Source organism: Mus caroli, chromosome 1 (assembly GCF_900094665.2).
Source record: "Mus caroli chromosome 1, CAROLI_EIJ_v1.1, whole genome shotgun sequence".
NCBI lineage: Eukaryota > Metazoa > Chordata > Mammalia > Rodentia > Muridae > Mus > Mus caroli.
Window position 1 is genome coordinate 83,594,688 of NC_034570.1, and position 21,824 is coordinate 83,616,511.

General features: G+C 43.5%; 1 protein-coding gene and 1 pseudogene across 1 annotated transcript in view; both read left to right on the top strand.

Moving 5' to 3' along the window:
- The first annotated feature begins 5,659 nt into the window (after positions 1 to 5,659).
- The window catches only part of Rbm44 (RNA binding motif protein 44), a 25,788-nt gene continuing 9,623 nt past the window's right edge, over positions 5,660 to 21,824 (top strand). The window contains 9 exon segments of the mRNA XM_021175001.1: positions 5,660 to 5,764; positions 11,086 to 11,176; positions 13,141 to 13,398; positions 13,401 to 14,620; positions 14,853 to 14,911; positions 16,279 to 16,449; positions 17,311 to 17,494; positions 17,574 to 17,596; positions 17,719 to 17,803. Coding sequence (XP_021030660.1) covers positions 11,104 to 11,176; positions 13,141 to 13,398; positions 13,401 to 14,620; positions 14,853 to 14,911; positions 16,279 to 16,449; positions 17,311 to 17,494; positions 17,574 to 17,596; positions 17,719 to 17,803 — 2,073 coding nt within the window. The 5' untranslated portion in view covers positions 5,660 to 5,764; positions 11,086 to 11,103.
- LOC110303794 lies at positions 8,215 to 8,421 on the top strand (annotated as a pseudogene).

Consider the following 21,824-nt stretch of genomic DNA (forward strand, 5'->3'; position numbering starts at 1 on the left):
CCTAACACCGGGCTTCCCTTTCTGCTTTATAAACTGCCATTTACCTCTGGGCCATGCTTATCTCCTCTCTATCCCCAGGACTAATACCCCTCCCCCGTCCCTAGTCCCCTTCCCCTCCTCCCTTGTCCTCTGTGTCCTATCTTTCTTATTCCCTGTCCTTGGTGCTAAGAACTTGGTCTTGGGAGTCCTGAGCTGATACCAATCCTTTCGCATCATATGGTCAAATGAAGCAGTAAGGAAACATCAGTTTCTCCTTTTGTGGGGTGGTTGGGGAGGTAGGGAGAACTCAAGACAGGTTTTCTTGTGTAGGTAGCCTCGGCTGCCCTGGAACTCACTCCATAGACCAGGCTGGTCTTCAACTCAAAGAAATTTGACTGCTTCTGCCTTTTGAGTTCTAGGATCAAAAATGTGTGCCACCACCACCTTTTTAATTTTTCTTTTATAGTTTTCTTTTGTTATTTTAATTCTCTATATCTGGAACCCCACATCATGACAGACGTTCATGGTTTACATCTGGTTCTATCTCTAGCTGAAATGTATTAACAGACATAATGGGTTTATAGATAGCCATAGCCTGAGTCCATTCTTGTTAGGTTGAACTGACACTTCTTTATAAGTGTTTGAAAATTTGAAAGCCCTTTGAATTAAAATGGATCCAAGCTATCTATTGGATTGTCTTTCTGTCAACGACTCACTTGAAACTAAAGAAAAGTGATTTTAACTGAAAACCTTTCAGCCAGCTGATCTATATGTTGAGAAATTCAGTGAAATATCTTAGTCTTTCATAATTCCCTAACATTCTCTACAGCTGAAGTGATTTCTGGTCTTTCCAGTTCAAGGTATTTTATGTTTGGCAACTTTCTGAGCCTTTTATTTTTTCTCTCTCTCTCCTTAAAGTTACAAAGCACAAGTCCTATAGAACATCGCTTACAAGGCTGAGCCAGGCCAGGTGGCACGGGCCTGTCATACAGCTACCTGGGAGGCTAAAGGAGGATTGAAAGCTCAGGTCCTCAGGGGAAAAGATGCTTTGCCACCAAGTCTGATGATCTGAGTTTGTTCACTGGAACTCTGTCTTAGTTGTAGTTTTATTGCTGTGAAGAGATACTATCACCAAGGCAACTCTTATAAAAGGAAACATTTGATAGGGGCTGATTTATAGTTTCAGAGGTTCGGTCCATTATCGTCATGGTGGGAGCATGGCAGCATCCAGGCAGTCCTGCATGGTGCTGGAGTCAAGAGTTCTACATATTTATCGAAGGCAGAAGAGACTCTTCTGCAGGCAGCCAGGAGGAGGCTCACATTCCAAATTGGGCAGAGCTTGAGTACAGGGACCTTAAAGCTTACCCCAATGGAGACATTTTTTTTCCTAACAAGGTCACACCTACTCCAACAATGCCACACCTCCTAATAATGCCACTTCCCATGGCCAAGCATTCACACACATGAATCAATGGGGTAAACCTATTCAAACCACCATAAATCCACTCCTGGAAGTTGTCCTCTGACCTCCAACAACTATTCTGTGGCACGCACACACACTTTAAAAAAAAATAATTTTGAGGTCTACCTGGGCAACTTTGCAAGACCTTGTCTCACAATAAAAAAGTCAGGCGTGCTAAGAGGCACCATTAGTCCCCACACTTGGGCAGCAGTAACAGGTAGATGCTGTCTCTCATAGGGAGGACCAAGAGAGCCAAGGCAAGAAAAAAAAGAACCCACCTTAAAAACAAAATTAATCAGGCAGATGGTAGTAGTGCACACCTTTGATACAAGCACTTAGAAGGCAGAGATAGAAACAATTATGGGTCAGAGGTGTGATTGTGGGATGGCAACCCCATCCCTCACTTGATGTCCTGTCTTCCTGCTGGAGGTGGGCTCTACTTCCTTCTCCTTCCTTCTCCTTCCTTCCTTCTCCCTACTGTCAAGCATTTCATCTAAGGGCCCTCCCTGTGAGTCCTGAGAGTCTCTCACCTCCCAGGTGTATGGTGCATTGTGTGTGTGTGTGTCCCCTCAACCTATTTCCTGAGGTTGCCTGTTTACGTTCTTTCTGCTGGCCCTCAGGGCTTCAGTCCTTTTCCCTCACCCATTACCAGATCAGGTTCACCACACACACTGCTCCTCCACCCCATCCACTTTCCCTTCCAAGTCCCTCCCTTCCTCCCCATTTGTGATTGCTTTCTTCTCTCTCCCAAGTGAGACTGAGGTGTCCTCACTTGAGCACTTCAGCTTGTTGAGCCTTTTGAATTCTGTGGATTGTATCTTATACCTCTGACCCACAATTGTTCCTGTCTGAAAGAATTACAGGGATGGAAATGGAGAGGAGCCTGAGGAAAAGAAGGTCCAGTAACAGGCCCAAAGTGGGATCCAGCTCAAGGGGAGGTCTCAAGGCCTGACACTATTACTAAGGCTATGGAGCACTAACAAAAAGGGATCTATCATGACTGCCCTCCAAAAGACCCAACAAGCTGAAAGAGTCAGATGCAGATATTTGCACTCAATCAATGGACAGAAGCAGCTGACCCCTGTTGTTGAATTAGGGAAGGCTGAAAGAAGCTGAGGAGAAGGGCAACCCTGTAGGAGGACCAGCAGTCTCAATCTGGACACCCCCCCCCCCCGCCAAGAGATCTTTCAAACACTGGACCACCAAACAGACAGCATACACCAGCTGATATGAGGCCCCCAACACACATACAGTAGAGGACTGCTGGGTCTGTGTTCATTCAGAGATGACACACCTAACCCTCAAGAGACTGGAGGCCCCAGGGAGTTCAGAGGTCATGTGGCATGGGGGGGTGGGGTCATCCACGTGGAGCCAGGGTGGGGTGGGGGGGAGGTGTGGGATATGGAGCAGTGGAAGGGTGGATGGAGGGGTGGGGAATGGAATATGGAGTGTAAAAAGTGAGTTACAAATAAAATTAAATTACAAAAGAAGGAAGAGGAAGAGGAGGAGGCAGGATAGGCAGATCTCCAAGTTCTAGCCCAGCCTGCTCTACAAAGCAAGCTAACAAGGATAGCCAGGGCTACACAGAGAAATCCTGTCTTGAAAACCCAGCCAAACAAACAAACAAAAAACAAAACCAAAATTAATCAAAACCCCAGAAGGCTGGGGATGTAGCTCCGTAGGAAAGCACTTGTCTAGTATGTAGAGTCCCTACATTCTTTTTCCCGTATTGCACCCCAAATATAAATTTTTTTCCCAGACATTTAATTCTGAACTCAGGTAACTAAATTTGTCTGTTCTGTTTGGACGACTGTGAGGAAGTTTCTTAAGTTCCCAGTGTGAGTTAGTTATTGCTCAGTAACAAGTTAATCTAACCCATAGCTTCCCTCCCAGCTTCTGTGGTATCAGGAGTCTGAGGGTGGCATAGCTGGATAGTTCTGGTTCAGGATCCCAAATTCCCCGGGATTCTTTTCCAAACTCAAACACTTGCTGGTGCCCATCACTTACTGTTAGACCATTGGCTCAAGGCCCTGATGATCCAGCCTGGGCGCTCCAGGCTTGGCGTCTGAGCTGCTTCTTCCAGAAAGATCTGGAAGAGGGAATAGAAGGAGGGAAGAAGGAAGGGAGGGAAGGAGAGAGGGAAGGAGGTGAGGAGGGAGGGAAGGAGGTGAGGAGGGAGGAACAAACAAAGAGTCTGGAAGCCAAACCTGCCCTGAGGAGTGATGTGTTTGTTCTCAATGAGAAGGAACCGAGCGCCATCACTTTGGGTTTGTTTTTTGTTTGTTTGTTTGTTTGTGGTCTGTTTTATCTTGAGATAGGATCTAGCTGCGCTGGCCACCCTCACTGTTTATATAGTTTGCCTGGTAACATATAACATGACCATGCACAGTGTGGGCCCTGCCCTCTAGGGCCACGACAGCCCATCTCCCCAGATCCCAGAGACCCTTCACCTAGATGATCCGCTGTCTTCTACGGTCTAAAACGCAGACCCATGAAAGCTGACACGTTCTGCGTTGTCTCTTTGGGTAGAAGGGGACAGAGTGAGCATTTGACATATTTCTGCCAGCCCAGGAAAAAAAAAATTTCCAAAATATCTAAGTGCTCTACAGCAGTCAGTGGGGGTAGCCAGGTATAGAACATGGTCTGCAGTGTCCTCAGGGTGCCTTCCTCCCCATACACTTCCACAGCTACAGGGCATCCACCGCCCCGAACTAGACACCTGCCCAGGCAAGGTATAGTGTCCAGCCTCATCTGAACCAATTGGTAGAACAGACGCCAGACTTAATTATCTTGGTAGCATCTCTGAATGAAATGGTGATTTCAAAAACTAAATACAAATTCACTATAGGTAAGAGGAGACTTGCATGAGCAATTGAGTTACTGCAAAGTGACACTGTGCAGGCCCACAAACTTATTCACAGTCTCCAATTCATCACTGAACAGCACCCAGCTGCTGGTAGGTCAATGAGTTTGGTGAATCAATTTATTAGTAAAAGAATAAATGATCCGCAAATAAGAGGCCTCTGTCTCTGATGGAGCAGTTTGAAGGTAGACCCAGGTTTAAGCCATTTTGTCCTTATTTAAGAGAGGGCCTCCACTACTCTTTGGTAATTATGTTCAGACAAGTAAAGTCACCAATGATATTACTGAGGTGTTGGTCCTCCTGGATCGTCTAATTTTGTGCAAGCTTAAATTATCTACCGTATCTGTACTGAGAACACAAACAAAAGATGTATGTGGGAGGGGCTAGAGAGATGGCTCAGTGGTTAAGAGTACCTACAGTTCCCATAGAGAACTCCATTTGGAATCCCAGGACCAAGGTCAGGGCTCACAACCTCCTACGAACTCCAACTTCAGAGAATTCCATGCCCTTTTCTGGCCCCTAAAGACAGTGCACTCAATTTGTACCTACCCACCAAGAAACACACATATAGGTGTAATTACAAATAAAAAGCTTTAAAAAATATGTATATAATGAAAATGTAAAACCTCAGCAATCAAATAATCTTTTGTTTTGTGTTTTGTTTTGTTTTTTTGTTTGTTTGTTTGTTTTGTTTTCGAGACAGGGTTTCTCTGTGTAGCCCTGGCTGTCCTGGAACTCACTTTGTAGACCAGGCTGGCCTCGAACTCAGAAATCCGCCTGCCTCTGCCTCCCAAGTGCTGGGATTAAAGGCGTGCACCACCACCGCCTGCATTAAAAGCAGTCATATAAAAATCAAAATTAATACTAAGAGATCCATGATACCAAACTAAATAAAAACAGGATCACAAACAGTGTTCTCCATGGAGCCGTAAGAGAGGAGAAAAAAAGGATACTGGTTTGGATAATTTTCTCATTTTGAGTCTTTTTCTGTTGTTTTTAATGATTGTACTGAAACAATCTCTGGCTTTCTGAATTTTGTTGTACGCCCATACATTTTGTCCCAGAGGCAAATAAGTGCCCCAGTCTAGACCCCCTCACCCCGCAAAGAGGATGCAGGATGCAGCTAAGCGCAAGCCATGGGATTCCATGTCTAGGACACACACAGCTCTACAAACCACAGGAACTCACGCGCAAAGCGCCTTCTAAGTCTCGCGAGAAGATACTCCCAGCGCATCCAATCCAAGCCCCGCGCAGCTCCTTCCCGCGCATTTAAGCCCCACCAGGCCAATCATGGTGCCAGCCTGTTGCACAAGCCAATAGGAGCTCTCCTCGAGCGGTGGGTGGGCCTCCGGCAGCCGTTACCCGCTAAACCCCAGGACACTACTCTTTGGAAAGTAGAGGAGGAGGAGAGAGCAACCTGGAGGAGAGGTTTGACGGCAGGGACACAGACGACACTTACGGTGAGCCCGGAATGGAGGCGAGACACCCTAGCCTCACCCATACCCTGGGCAGCAGGGGCCGGTGGGAGCCTGTTCTGACCTGTGCTGCCCTGCAGCAAAGCGCCCGCTCAGTTGCATTTTTTTTAATCCCACCACCACAGTAGTAATTTGCTCTTGCGCGCTCTTGTAGCGGTTTCCTTGGTTTTAAGACAGGGGCTTAGGTAGCCTCGGGCTAGCCTGGAAGTCACCCTATGCATCGACACACCTATTGGTTAGATGCTGGGCATGGAACCCAGGGGGCTCCTTCATGCTAGGCAAGGGCTCTGCCACTGAGTCAGGTCACCAGGTTCGCCACAAGTACTGTGATAGTGACTAAAGAGACAAGTGGGCACTCAGTGACTGTGTTGTCACTGAGGTCAAAGGTTGTTCTCTGGCGTCTGCACACACATGGTGCACATACAGACACGCAGACACACATCAGTACACGTATCTGATTAAAAAAGAAAAAAATGACTATGCTAGTTCTGGTAAAAGAAAAAAAAAAAAAACCCATGCGGTAAGTCTTGCCTTTTTCCTCACATCATAAGATTACATCCTGGGTTTATCTCTGGATTGTAAGGATTCATCAGCACAATCCACACCTGTCATTTTCTTTGAGGGGAAGTTTGTAAATAGAGATTTAATTTCCTTAGGCGCTCAGAGACCATTGAAGAGTTGTCAGATTTGTTAGAGAAAATGTTATAATCCTCTATTATCGCTTTAATATTGCCAATAGGTTAATGGTTTATGTTTTCTCAGACTAAGTCTTATAAAGAGTATCAATTCCATTTGTTTTTAAGAAACAACTTTTGTCTTGTTTGCATGCACGATTGCCCTCAGAGAACAGAAGAGGCCATCAGTCCTGAGCTGGACTTTGGTTCTGAGTCACCCACTCTGGGTGCTGGGAATCCCACTTGCACCCTCATAGAGCAATAAGTGCGACTAACCACTGGGCCATCTCTCCAGCACATGCCTGTTTTCTTGTTTCTTCAGAACCTTCAGGCATCTCTGGTAAATCTTTTGTAGTGAAAGGATTCAATACTATTTTCTATTGATGGTGTGTGCTGGGTCTTGAACCCAGGTTTGCTGTATGAGACGTGTTAGGCAAGTGGTCAGTCTACCACTGACTTAGAGCGCCCAACCCCTAAAGCTGTAAATAAGTGCTATTTTAGCTGCATACTACATACTACATTTCAAAATGTTTTCTGATTTCCATTGTGATTTATTTCACCCAGGGACTTTGATGAATGTGATGCTTCATTTCCAAATCTTAAGGAAGTAGCATCTTTTATTGTTTTGTTTTTTGTTGTTTATTTTGGGTAGACAGGGTCTTAGGATGTTGCTCTGACTGACCTGGAATTCATTCTGAGATTCAGGCTGGCCTCAGATTCATCGGGTTCTGCCTCCTGAGTGTAGATAGATACTAACGGCATTCACTACACATCCAAGAACATAAACATATTTAGGCTTATTGCCTTGCCATAAAAAAAAACTAGGTAAATTGTGTGAAAATAATGCTTTATAATATAATACAATGGACAGTTTAGAGCTGTGGTTTCTGAGGAAAGAAAAGGTCTGAACCCCTGTGATGGCCAGACTCCCTTCTTAGAAGCATGCTGCAGACCATGAATCAAGATAGAAATTTTAAATAGAAAGATCTTTGAGTTGAGATGGAGCTTAGACTTTAGAAAGACTGGTTAGCTAGAAATTTCAGGGCTGTAGGTATGTATTTTTGCCAAATTGGGGATTGACCCTAGGGCCTAATACAGTCAAGGCAAGTGCTATAATATTGAGCTCCTTTTTAAAATATTTATATTGAACCAGAGTCTCACTAAATTGTCTGTCTCCTCCTAAGTAGTTGCAGAAACACGTTCAGATGCACGTGGTTTGCTAGATTCCTAACACTACTGCTGGAGGATTCCTGTGACTTTTATGAATTCCAAGTCCATTGTAGTCAGTGAAAATGGCAGTGCAGGTACCATCTGTTCTACAGTGTATCTGCTGACAGCATCAGCACAGATAAATAAAGTCAGCTCCCAGGACACCTGCACAGTGGCCACTTGAAGGTCTGCACACCACTTCCCAACGTCCACCTGGTGTCACCCACATAGGTTCACTGCAAGGTCTTTCCTAGATGCTCTTGGGAAAGGTGGGGATGTGGGTCCCCTCCCTCTTTGGATCAATAGTGGCCACACAGTCAATAAGACAACTTGGTAGGAAGCAAGAGCTTGCTCAGCTGTTTGTCCTCCCTCATGAGCAACCAGGAGTTATCAGAGCCAAACTCTAGATTCCATGGAAACCATATCTTTTTCCAAGAAAGTATTTCTAGCTAATAGCCAATAGAAAGTACCAAGTCTAGGGCTCTGCTGTATTCATTCCACTCCGGTGCTTGGTGTCTCTGCCTTCTTAAGCCGCCATCCCATAAAACAGTCATGGATCAGGTAGTGCAGTTTGTTCAGCCAGGTTGACAGTTTGTAAAAGACTCCATTTGACTTGTTAAAAGATGCACCAGCCCTGATAGAACAGAACCCTAGAAGATAGCCATGGCCATAGCAATAGGATTTGATATAATGGGATTCATTGGCTTCCTTGTGAAACCGATCCGTATTACTATAAATACCATTATTGTGGGTGGCTGAGTGCTTTCTCCTCATGAAGAAAAAAAAAAAAAACAACATCCTTAGTGTTTTTCTTTTTAAGATGTTTTCTATTTCTCAATTAAAATGATTTTTTTAAAGTATCAAGTTCAAGTCTCAGGTTGGGAGCAAGACTGAGTATTGCAAGAGCAACCACACTGGGACAGAAGTTGTACTGGACTCCCATTTATCTAAGCACAGCTCTTCTTTGTCAAAATTGAAGTTCCATTTGTCAGCCCCTCAGCCATTGTTCTGGCTGGTTTTATGTCAACTTGGCATAAGCTAGAGTCACTGGAGAGGAGGGAACCTTTTTGTTTTGTTTTGTTTTGTTTGTTTGTTTGTTTTTTCAAGACAGGGTTTCTCTGTGTAGCCCTGGCTGTCCTGGAACTCACTCTGGCCTTGAACCTAGAAATCTGCCTGCCTCTGCCTCCCAAGTGCTAGGATTAAAGCTGTGCACCACCACCTCCCAGCTAGAGAGGAGGGAACCTTAATCAAGAAAATGCCTCCAGAAGATCGGGCTTATAGGCAGGTGATTGGTCTTATAGGCAGGTGATTTTCTTAGTATTGATGTGGGAGGACCGAGCCCATGGTGGTGCCATCCCTGGGCAGGTGGTCCTGAGTTCTTTGAGAAAGCAGGCTGAGCAAGCCAGTAAGTAGCATCCCTCCTTGGCTTCTACATGAGCTCTGCTTCCAGATTCCTGCCCTATTTGAGTTCCTGTCCTGACTGCCTTTCATGATGAGCACCAATATGGAAATATAAGGCACATAAACTCTTTCCTCTCTGAGTTGCTTTGGTTATGGTGTTTCATCACAGCTATAGTAACCCTAAGACAACCATGTCTCCAGGCTCGATATCATTGTTAGCAGCCCAGCCAGCCACACCACAGGCTAAGCAACATTGATATACACCGTGCGGGAAGAACTTGTCCTCCAGTGCCCTTCTAAATCACAAGCAGACATATACTAAAGAGAAACTTTGTTTTGTAACAAACAGGTGAGCTTTTAGTCTATAGAAAACACAGGGCCACCAGTATATTTGCTTCTCATGAGAGAAAATTAGCCATAGAGAATTCAGTGGCTCTGTCGGGTACTGATGAAAGGAGTCTCTGAGGTATTTCTCAAGGAAATCCTGCTGGTTTCAGTGAGCATAGACCCTGCAGTACACCAAAATGCAACAGCAGCATGGCCATGAAGGCCATGAAATCTCAATGATCCAGAGCTACAGCATTTCCCAACCTCCTGTGTCACTCAGGCCACTCCATGGTGGACCATACTTCTCGCTCCAAAGTGGACAGCTCATAGTCAGGAGCAGTGGCAGCTTGGACTGACATTTTTACCAGTTCCTGTATTCTCTGAAAGAAAGGATTGTGAAAGGAGAGATACAATTAGTGTGAGATCTCTAGAATCAGTTTTGCTTGTGTGTGTGTGTGTGAGTGTGTGTGTAAGAGATAAACTGACAAAGAAGGACAATAGATGTGCATACAGACTACAGCACCGGTGAGGGGCAGAGGACAACTTGATGGAGTTGGTTCTCTCACCTTTATGCTAGTGGTATAATGCTCTGTGGCTCTAACTCAGACTGTCAGGTTTGCATGGCTGGTACCTTAGTAGCTGAGCCATTCTACTTGCCCTTTTGCGGGTGGGGGTGGGGGTGGTTAGTTGGCTGGTTTGGAGTTTGTTGTTGTTGGTTTGGTTTGGCTTGGCTTGATTTTTGAGACGTGGTTTCTCTTTGTAACCCTGGCTGTCCTGGAACTCTGTAGACCAGATTAGTCTAAAACTCAGAGATCTGCTTGCCTCTGTTTCCCAAGTGCTATGATTAAAGGTGTGGAGTGCTATCACTGCCCAGCTACTTTTTAGTTTTTTTAGACCCATCTCCATCTCTTCCTGTTTTCTTTTTTCTTCATTATATGCAAATGAAGTTTGCAGTAGGCCAAAGCCTTAGGCAGGCCTACAAATATCTCAATAAATATCCTACCTATGCTGCTTTGCTGCTTTGGGTGAAAAAAAAAAAAAAAGAAAGAAAGAAAGAAAGAAAAGAAAAGAAGAACCAGTTAAAAATATCAAACAAGACACTTTTTTTTTTTTTTAAATTTTGGCTTTGTCGCTTGCAGCAAACCATATAAAGCAGCTTTGTACGGTCTGAAGTGACTGTGATGCTCGTAGGTGCTGGAGATCTGAATGTAGATCCTCAGGCTTACAGATACTTAAGGCTTAAGATACTTCACCTTATATTGTACTGTAGAAATTTGAAAGAATATCTTATGTCTTACTTACATTTTTTATATAGCTATAAATTCATACTTCTAAATCAGTTATTCAAAATGGATAGAGATGTAGCTTAGTTAATAGTGTTTCTACAAAGCCCTGGATTTAATGCACAGTCCCCTATAAGTCAGATATACCTCTTGTTTCAGTTCTTGACAGTTAGGAGACAGTGGGTCAAAGAGTCAAGGTCATCCTTAGCCACATCGTGAACTTGAGGCCGGTTTGGGATATATTAGACTTTGTTCAAAAAAAATTAAAAAGTAAATAAAGGCTACTCAATGTTTTACTGTTTATTGGCTCTATGATACTAGAACCTTTGGTTGTAACTGCTGCTTTGCTTATTTCTAAGTTTTATAACTCCGTGCCAAGTATACTAATAGCTCAATGTTATACCTTTCGTAGAGCATACATCTTTGAACTATGCAAGCCACGGCAGCGTTAGAAACAGATTCTGATAAAAATTACCACAAAAATGGAGGACACTTCCAAAATGGTAAGGATGCACACCTGTTGATGAAGGGTGCATTTTGTAAACAAAGGTTTCCTTCAGGGTGGCTGTTTTAAAGCCTGGAACAGCAAGCTGGGACAACTCAGCAACAGTTTTAACTATTCTAATTCCCTCATGAGTGTTTGGTAGCTGTGGGCAAATTGCTTTTATTATGTAGTGGGAAGGGCAAAAGACACAAACCTTGTAAGTCTGTGGAAGACCAATTTGTTTAATCTTAAAATTGTAATATGATAATGATAGTATACAAAATTTTAAATGGCCAGGCATTGTTGGTGCACGCCTTTAGTCCCAGCAGTTGAGAGGCAGAGGCAGAGGCAGGCAGATTTCTGAGTTTGGGGCCAGCCTAGTCTACAGAATGAGTTCCAGGACAGCTAGGGCTACACAGAGAAACCCTGTCTCGAGCCCCCCCCCCCCCAAGAAAAACCAAAAAGTTTAAAATGAGGAATACATTAACTCACTTATATCATAAGCAAAACAAATCCTGTGTCCCCGATGCAACGTGTAATTAGTATTGACTGCAGCTTGCTGGGCATGTGCATGTAGATTTTCTTTATCTTAACTCCAGATTCCCTTTGCCTGCTCTGTACTCTTGCTTCCCCTCCCCTGTCTTACTTTCTACTTCCTCCTTTGTACCTGTTCTTCATGGCACTCCCTCTCTTTAGTGATAAATATTCCAGTTCAGATGCAGTGCCCAGTGAATCTTACTTTAAGCGGGTAGTGGTCAGTCAGTGGGTCATGAAATAAAGTGAGCTAAGTATGCTTTTTAGTAAAGTGAAATCGAAAATTCCAGAATTTATTGGAACAAGAGCAGTTACTATCCTCTAAGAGTTTTGTGTCACGTGTGCACACAAAGTGCCTGTTATTCAGTGCCCTCCCTAGCCTCTGTGCTCTTGGTCTACCTGCCATCACTTCCCATGCATCTTCCTCACAAGAAGTCTCTACAACTCAGTCTCAGTCACTACCCTTTGAAGGGGTTTGCCCTGGTTTTCCCTTCCTTTAGGATAAGAGCCAGATGTCTTAGCACCTTATAAAAGGCCTTGCCAGCTCCATATACTCCACTCAGACAGCTCTTCTACTCCTTGAAGGCTGGATTATAAATTCCTGCAAGGGCTGATGCAGTCACACAGCCAGCTGCACTAGCTGAAGTTTTCCCCAAACTCTGCCCCTCCTTTCTCCTCAGACTCACCTGTCCCATTAGCACAATGGTCAGTACTTCTCTTTTAACTGTGGTTAGTTTTTGTGTGCTTATGGCCTTAGGAAAGCCGTAAGTTGCAAGTATAGCCCAGAATCCTCTTGCCTTCATTTACACACTGCATGCAACTGACACCAGTAGATAGCCCATAATTTATTAAATGATTCTTTATTTTAAAGTTTATTAGGCAAAGCCACAAGCAAAGTGGCTGCCCTATAAAGAAAAGCTCTCTCACCACTGACAAGAGTTCAGGAGGAAGCTTTCTAGTGTGCCATCTTGGACAGCTATAACAAAACACCGTCAGCTAGAGGCTTAAGCAGATTATTTTCTCATAGTTCCAGGGCCGCAAGTGTGAGGTTCAGATACCAGGATGGTCAGAGCCTCCTGAGGAATCCCTTTCTAACTGGTAAATAATGTGTCTTATTGTGGTGTGGGACTTAACGGCAAAAGTGAAGCGCTCTGTTACCTTTTGAGGATTAATCCTATCCTGAGGGCCTGCCCTCATGGTCTCATCTAATCCTAAGTATCTCTAATGGCCCACCTTTAACAATCATCACAGTGGGCCTAGGGCTGTAGTGTGCTTGCTTGGAATGGGTTTTAGTTTGTTTAGTTGCTACAAGCCATGTTTGTGTTTGTCGTTGAGGATGTAGAAGTAGTCCAAGACTTGGAGAAGCTAGGACCAGACTCTGTCTAGTTTTTCCCAGTGTTCAGTGTCACAGTATTGTTAACATACTCTCTGGTTTACTGTTTTGAACAGATAAACTTTATAATCCTAAGAAAGAAAATATGTTCTTTTCCAATGGTTGCAACGAAGTTATTTTGACCTTCCCTGATGGTAAAGGGGACTCCTTGGCAACAGAAGATCGAGCTAGTGACAAAGAGAACAGCAGTGTTGACCAGAGAGACTTATCAGAACTATCCTTTTCAGAAAATCAAGATTCTAACAGAGGGAATATTTTCTCCCAGTCAAGCGAGTTTGAAGACAGTATTAACTATGCTTTTTTGAATGAGACCTATTTATCCATTATTCAGAATCAAAACTCAAGGATAAAAATATGTTGCATTTATATTCAGAATTACATCCCCAAGTGCACAAAAGAGTAGAGATGATTTTTGACACTTTAGGACCTCAAGATAATAATAGCATTGGATTGGGAAGGAGCGCCGAGGCTTCAGGTGCTNACTGTGGAGACGTGCAGAAGAGTGACATGGACGAAGACTCGCAGCAGGAGTACCACAGCGCAGAGCTGGAGTGCATAAGTNCATACTTATCGAAGGCAGTAAGCAGGTCCAGTCTAGATGTTAGTGAGTTGAAAACATCAAGCTATGACTTTAAATGNGGTGGCAATTTCAAAGATAATCGTGGTAAATCAGAGAGTGGTCCTAGCCCCTCTTTGGAGTCACTTAATGGTTTTGCACAAGAATGTTCACCCCAAGTCTCTACATCTCAAAGTTCTGATAAGTTACAAGAATATCATGAGCCAAAATATGAAAAATGTAAGGAACAAGAGGTTGATTTAACATCTCATAAAGCATTTGATGACATTTTACAGAGAAGCAGCTCTCCCTTAAACCACCAGAAAGTACCTGAAACTCAAGTGAATACTAAAGAAATGAAATCTCAANCAACTGCAAGTAAAGACCTTTATGGAAATAGAATTTTCCAGAACAAAGCGTTACAGCGCCCTGAGAATGCTACCATGTTTCCCCAAGACCAAGCCCTTGAGACACACTTGAAGGCTAATGATGCTCACCAGCCATCTGGGCCTTGTGTTCTGGATGACTCGGTCATTTCTCTCTGTGGCTCTTCACAATACAAAAGCCTCCCTGAGCCAGGCCTTTTCTCTCCAGTCANAGATAATCAGGCAGAAGTAGAGGGCAGCTGCCTACACCATGTACAAGGCAGTGCCACAAATAAGGCATGCTCTCTGATGAAAGAAGTGTGTCTCNCGTCAGTGCCAGATGCAGCAGCATGTGTAGCTGCAGTTCAGCAGACACTGCATGTGAGCAGCAGAGCGAACGCAAGCTCTTCCATAGTGTCTGCATCAAGCATCACAAAGATGGTGAGGCAGAGTCAACCTGAGGAGTGGCAAAGTGACAAACGAAGTGTGGCCTGTAACACCGCCTGGTCNTGTGGGCAGCAGTGCAGAGACGCACAGAGAGCTCCCCCAGGGAGTGACTCAGGAAGGCCTCTCTCAACTGGCTGCTTAAAGCCTAGTGGGAACTCCCTGAATGAGGTAAAATCCATAGTATCAAACTTTTCATCTCCTCTACAGATTTTAAGTTGTGCAAATATGTATTGGGGACTCAGGGAGAGATGCTAACTCAAGGGGGTGGATGATGGATGCTACAGCTCTATCTTCTGCTGGCAGACATTGCCACAAAATTGTTTTGAAGATTTCACGTCTTGGAACTCCGTGTATAGTGTTCATTTTTTGTTATATATTTGTAATTTTATATTGTTTCTAGAATTCCTTGGAGTTAAGAAAAGTATTTGATACCACAGACAGACAGAAACACCCTAACAGGTAGGTCACACATGTATATGGAAAAGAAAAGCTCAAGATTGCTTTATTTTCTGTGTGGCATATTTAAACATGTAGCATTAAAGGGGCTTTAAGAAATTTTACGTTTTGGCCACTCTTTCTAGCATATAGATATGAGCAACACAGAATGTCAGCACTCACCAGGAAGAGCTGCAGTTCCTCTCTCCCACCCCTCCCTCATGCCTCATCTGGACGCACTGCCCTTCTTTCTTTTGAATAAATTAAACATAGATTATTATATAAGCTAGCACCTTCAGGAAAATGCCATACATTTGAAGAGATAACTAGCTACACAGTGAAGTATTTTTAAACCGTCATCATTGGTTTTATTTTGCATTTATTAGTAATCCAAAAGACAATTGGAGCCGTAAAGCAAGAGTGGAAGGAAAGAAAGCCACACTGCCATGCTCTGAAACCATGGGCCTGTTTTTCTCTTTGTCTTTCTAATGACTAGTCTGTATCTCAAAACTGTAAAATTAAATTTAAAAATTATTCTTCCAAAACAGCGGGATATAGGAACTGCTAGTTGAGGGAAATTCCAAAAACTCTTAATAACTCAAAAACTCTAGTGACTTGAACTTTAAAAAGAAAAGAAAGTTGAAATTGCATTTCTTTATGTGGAAATGCAGGTGTCTGTGGAGGTTGGAGGACAACTGGGAAGAGTTGATTCTCTCTCCACGGTGTGGGTCTCCGGTCCACAAGCATCTTCACCCACGGAGCCTTCTCACTGGGCTGCCGTGGGCTTGTAATAGAGCAAAATACTTGCTTACATGAATGACTCTCAATAACTACAAAAAATGTAGGTCCTGTCCATTTTCTATTAAATAACACATCTAACAATGGTTTGGACCTTAAATGCCTATGGCTATAAAAAGTTGGCCAGACCTGGACTGAGACTGAAAACAGATCCATCACCTTGGGATGAGCTAGGTCCCCACTGGGGATGGACCCGGCTTATGAGAGAAGTAACAGTGCAGAAGTGGGTTCCAGCTCTGAGAATATATGGAGCTGTTAGGCTTTGATCCTGATAACATGTTCCTATCATGTCCCCTTTTTAATAGGAATTGAATTAAACTTGACAGGGAAATGTAAGACATTTAAAATGTAGCTGGGTGGTGGTGATGCATGCCTTTGATCCTGGTGCTGAGGAGGTAGAGGCAGATAGATCTCTGAGTTTAAGGCCAGCCTGGTCTACAGACCAAGTTCCAGGACAGTCAAGGCTACACAGAGAAGCTCTGTCTTGAAACACTAAAAGAAAAAAAAAAAAGAAATTAAAATTCTGTTTCTAGAAAGAAGGTTGTCACTACTGTAAAAATGTTGACTCTAACATACTGTCTTTTACTTTAAAGGGCATTTCAGCTTTGTGAAGAGAAGGCTGTGCCATCCAAGTGCTGTGAGAAGACCACTGAGAGGGCCGTGAAGGCAGAGATGCACCTTCTGGATGTTTGCTACCAGATGTGCCATCGACACTGTCACCACATTTACAAACTTGTAATGGAAAGTAGAGCGGGACTCAATAGGTGTTCATCAATTTTAAATCTAGATTTTCTTAAAATTTATCACTGACTTTATTCTAGAAATTTTAACTTTTGAAAGACAGCTTCCTTAAAAGTAATAAGTTTAAAAAACTTATTTTGCTGAGTGTGGTTATGATTCTAGCACTTGAGAGGCAGAGGCAGGAGTATGACTAAGTTGGGGGCTAGCTTAGGCTAACCTAGTGAATAACAGGCCAGCCAGAGCTACATTTTAAGATCTGTTTCAAAAATCAAAAATAAAATACTATCTTAGTTAGGGTTATACTGCTGTGAACAGACACCATGACCAAGGCAACTCTTAAAAGGACATTTTAATTGGGGCTGGCTTACAGGTTCAAAGGTTCAAGTTTAGTACATTATCATCAAGGTGGGAACATGGCAGCATCCAGGTAGGCATGGTGCAGGAGGAGCAGGCTGCTAGCAGAATACTGGCTTCTAGGCAGTTAGGATAAGGGTCTTAAAGCCCACACCCATAGTGACACTCCTCTTCCAACAGGGCCACACTTTCTAATTGTGACACTCCCTGGGTCGAGCATATACAAACCATCACAAATACAAATGTCACAGTGAATAGTGGTTTATGTAATTAATCCAGTAAAATGCATGTGCTTACTACCTGAGTAAGGTAAAGTTAGTTGGGGTTTCTTCGTGGGCTTCTGCCACATTCTTTCTGGCGTACGTGTTGTGGTTGCTGATACTGACCCTAGAAAATGTATCTACTGTGCTTCACTTAACAGGTAAAGTCTAGGATCTGGTAGAGCAGAACTGAATGTATGATTCCATGTTAGTGTTAGGGGAGTGACTTGAGCCTGAGTAATGTAGTTCTGTGAACTTAACTTTGAACAGGAATTTACAAACTGATTCTGCTAAGAAGGAGTTAGGCGCAGCACTGCTGTCTGTCCTGGAAGACTTGAAACTTAGATACATAAACTTGAAAGGAAAAGTCCACAAGGGCATACCTCTGGAAGAGCTGCCTCCGCTGTNGGTGGAGTCCAAACTCTTATCTGCCTTCTCCGATTTTGTTTCCAGGGTACGTATGTGTTCTAGAATGAAACTGTTACTTCATTCTGACAGAAAATATACTAAATCTGGTTTTCCCTTGTTTTCAGCTAATGAAAGAAGAAGCATGCAGGTGATTATAGTTTATCTAATGTAGAACTTCCCTGCTCTTAAAAACTACGTAAGCCATATATGTAAATTCTCTTTTCTTTCTGAGAGCATGGATAAGTTCTCTAAGAATGTTTATTTATTCAGCCTTTCAGGAGCAAATTCTGAGCTGGATAATCAGAGCCTACCTGATGTTGATGTTTCTCCAGGCCTACTAAAAACATTGTCCCAAGTAAGAATTTGGAGAGGGAGACCTGGGTGCTTGTGGAGAACATGCATGTGGAGGGCAGAGCTCGGCCTTGGGTGTGGGTCTTCCGGAGCCACCCACATGTGCATGTGTGGGGGCAGGGTGAGAGGACACTTGTCGCAGCAGACCTGCTTTAGGGCTGGTATGTGGATGTCAGAAGACAACCTCTAGTGTCAGTCCTCACCCTCCCTCTTGAGACTGGGTCTCTGGCTCCTATGTGGTGTGTCAGCCTAGTTGACCTGCAGACTTTCAGGCAGCTCTCTGGTCTCCACCTTCTGTTTTGCAGTAGGAGATCTGGGATGACAGACCTACACTATCTTGCCTGGCTTTTATATGGTTTTGGTCATCCGAAGATGATCTCAGGGCTGGGACTACAGATGTGCCACATGCCCAGGCTTTCTATATAAGTAGAAGCACAATCAACCTCGGGCCTCATGATTACATAGCAAGCAACCCAGCTAAGCTCTCGTCCATAATCTCATCTCTGAAATCTATCTTGATAGCCTCTGTGTAAGCAGGAACTCTCAGAAGCCCTGGCTGGCACCCTCCTTCCCACTCCGCTGACTTGCTCTTTGAACTCCCATTTGAGGAATGAGTCTGAGCAGAAGGAGTGGGTGCTATACTTAGGGCCAGCCTTGGTCAGGCCGTGGTCATCAGTGTGGCGAGGAAGGTAATGTGTAATTCATCATAAAATGGGAGACCCAAGGGGAAAGGAATGGAAACTTTTTTTTTCTTTTTTTTTCCCCCTTTTTTTTATTGGATATTTTCTTTATTTACATTTCAAATTTTATCCCCTTTCCTCATTTCCCCTCCAAAAATCCCCTATCCCATCCCTCTTTCCCCCCTTTCACTAACCCACCCACTCCTGCTTCCCTGTCCTGGCATTCCCCTACACTGGCACATTGAGCCTTCACAAGGCCAAGGGCCTCTCCTCCCATTGATGTCCCACAAGGCCATCCTCTGCTACATATGCGGCTGAAGGCTTGAGTCCCTCCTTGTGTGCTCTTTGGTTGGTGATTTAGTCCCAGGGAGCTCTGGGGGTACTGGTTGGTTCTTATCTTAGTTCCTCCTATAGGGCTGCAAACCCCTTCAGCTCCTTGTGTCCTTTCTCTAGCTCCTCCATTGGGGACCCTGTGCTCAGTCCCATGAATGCCTGTGAGCCTCCGTTTCTGTATTTGTCAGGCACGGGTAGAGCCTCTCAGGAGACAGCTATATCAGGCTCCTGTCAGCAAGCACTTGTTGGTTTCCACAATAGAATCTGGGTTTGGTGACTGTATATGGGATGGATCCCCAGGTGGGACAGTCCTGAATGACCTTTCCTTCAGTTTCTGCTCCAAATTTCATCTCTGTATCTCCTCCCATGGGTATTTTGATCCCCCTTCTAAGAAGGACTGAAGTATCCACACTGTGGTCTGCCTTCTTCTTGAGCTTCATGTGGTCTGTGAATTGTATCTTGGGTATTCCAAACTTCTGGGCTAATATCCACTTATCAGTGAGTGCATACCATATGTGTTCTTTTGTGATTGGGTTACCTCACTCAGGATGATATTTTCTAGGTCCATCCGTTTGCCTAAGAACTTAATGAGTTCATCATTTTAATAGCTAAGTAGTACTCCATTGTGTAAATGTACCACATTTTCTATATCCATTCCTCTGTTGAAGGACATCTGGGTTCTTTCCAACTTCTGGCTATTATAAATATGGCTGCTATAAACATTGTGGAGCATGTGTCCTTATTACATGTTGGAGCATCTTCTGGATATATGCCTAGGAGTGGTATAGCTGGATCCTCAGGTAATACTATGTCCAGTTTTCTGAGGAACTGCCAAACTGATTTCCAGAGTGGTTGTACCAGCTTACAATCCCGCCAGCAATGGAGGAGTGTCCCTCTTTCTCCACATCCTCACCAGCATCTGCTGACACCTGAGTTTTTTATCTTAGCCCTTCTGACTGGTGTGAGGTGAAATCTCAGGGTTGTTTTGATTTGCATTTCCCTGATGACTAAGGATGTTGAACATTTCTTTAGGTGCTTCTCAGCCATTCAGTATTCCTCAGTTGAGAATTCTTTGTTTAGCTCTGTACCCCATTTAATTTTAATTTGGTTCTCTGGAGTCTACCGTCTTGAGTTCTTCGTATATATTGGGTATTAGCCCTCTATCAGATACAGGGTTGCTAAAGATCCTCTCCCAATCTGTTGGTTGCCGTTTTGTCCTATTGACAGTGTCCTTTGCCTTACAGAAGCTTTGCAATTTTATGAGGTCCCATTTGTCAATTCTTGATCTTAGAGTATAAGCTATTGGTGTTCTGTTCAGGAATTTTCCCCTGTGCCCATGTGCTTGAGGCTTTTCTCCACTTTCTTTTCTATTAGTTTCAGTGTATCTGGTTTTATGTGGAGGTCCTTGATCCACTTGGACTTGAGCTTTGTACAAGGAGATAACAATGGATTGATTTGCATTCTTCTACCTGCTAACCAGTTGAGCCAGCACTATTTGTTGAAAATGCTGTCTTTTTTCTACTGGATGGTTTTAGTTCCTTTGTCAAAGATCAAGTGACCAGAGGTGTGTGGGTTCAGTTCTGGGTCTTCAATTCTATTCCACTGATCTACCTGCCTGTCACTGTACCAGTACCATGCAGTTTTTATCACAATTGCTCTATAGTAAAGCTTGAGGTCAGGGATGGTGATTCCACCAGAGGTTCTTTTATTGTTGAGAATAGTTTTCACTATCCTGGGTTTTTTGTTAGTCCAAATGAATTTGCAAATTGCTCTTTCTAACTCTATAAAGAATTGATTTGGAATTTTGATGGGGATTGCATTGAATCCGTAGATTGCTTTTGACAAGATGGTCATTTTTATTAATCCTGCCAATCCATGAGCATGGGAGATCTTTCCATCTTCTGAGATCTTCTTTGATTTCTTGAAGATCTTGTCATACAGATCTTTCACTTCCTTAGTTAGAGTCACACCAAGGTATTTTACATTATTTGTGACAATTGTGAAAGGTGTTGTTTCCCTAATTTCTTTCTCAGCTTGTTTATCCTTTGAGTAGAGGAAGGCCACTGATTTGTTTGAGTTAATTTTATATCCAACAACTTTGTTGAAGTTGTTTATCAGGTTTAAGAGTTCTCTGGTGGAATTTTTTGGGTCACTTATATATACTATCATATCATCTGCAAATAGTGATATTTTGACCTCTTCCTTTTCAATTTCTATCCCTTTGACTTCCTTTTATTGTCTAATTGCTCTGGCTAGGACTTGGAGTACTATATTAAACAGGTAGGGAAAGAGTGGACAGCTTCTGTGGCCTGTGTGCTCCTGGCTGGTCCTGTCTTAGACAGTCACTGGAGAGAAAAATCAGGAATGGTAACTTACAGCTCACCAGTACATACACCCAGGCTGTCCAGGCAAGCCATGATGTAGTGCTAATATCATTGTGAACTGGAGGGTCACACTGCTGGGTTTTTGTGAGGTAAAGTAGTATTTCTTTTATTTTGGGCAAAGAAAATGTTCATTCTTCCCTTAGGAAATATGTCTTGGGCTCTTTTAGTCTGGCCCATACCCCAGGGAAATATTTGTCATTTGACAAACAGGAAAGTGGTTAATTATTATGAGCACATTTTGGGCCAGGCATGCCCATAATCTCAGCACTCAGGAGCAGGTGGCAGTAGGATTGCAAATTTAAGGCCAGTGTAGTCATGGTCCATGCTGAGACACTGACTGAATCATCGAGAAATGAGTAGCAGAGAACACACTGAAAGCTGTGGAGGTCCACAGAAACCAAAGTTTCTCTTACCCAGTAAGATGGCAGCCAGTCCCGCTTCTCTGACTGAAGTTTGGAATGAAAGTAAAATACTTCAAATAGTTGCTTTCTACCAAGAGAGTATACAAACAGATGATACTGAAAGAGCATCCCACTGAAAACTCTTCTTTAAGAAGAAATAATAGAGCTGGGCGGTGCTGGCGCACACCTTTAATCCCAGCACTCGGGAGGCAGAGGCAGGCAGATTT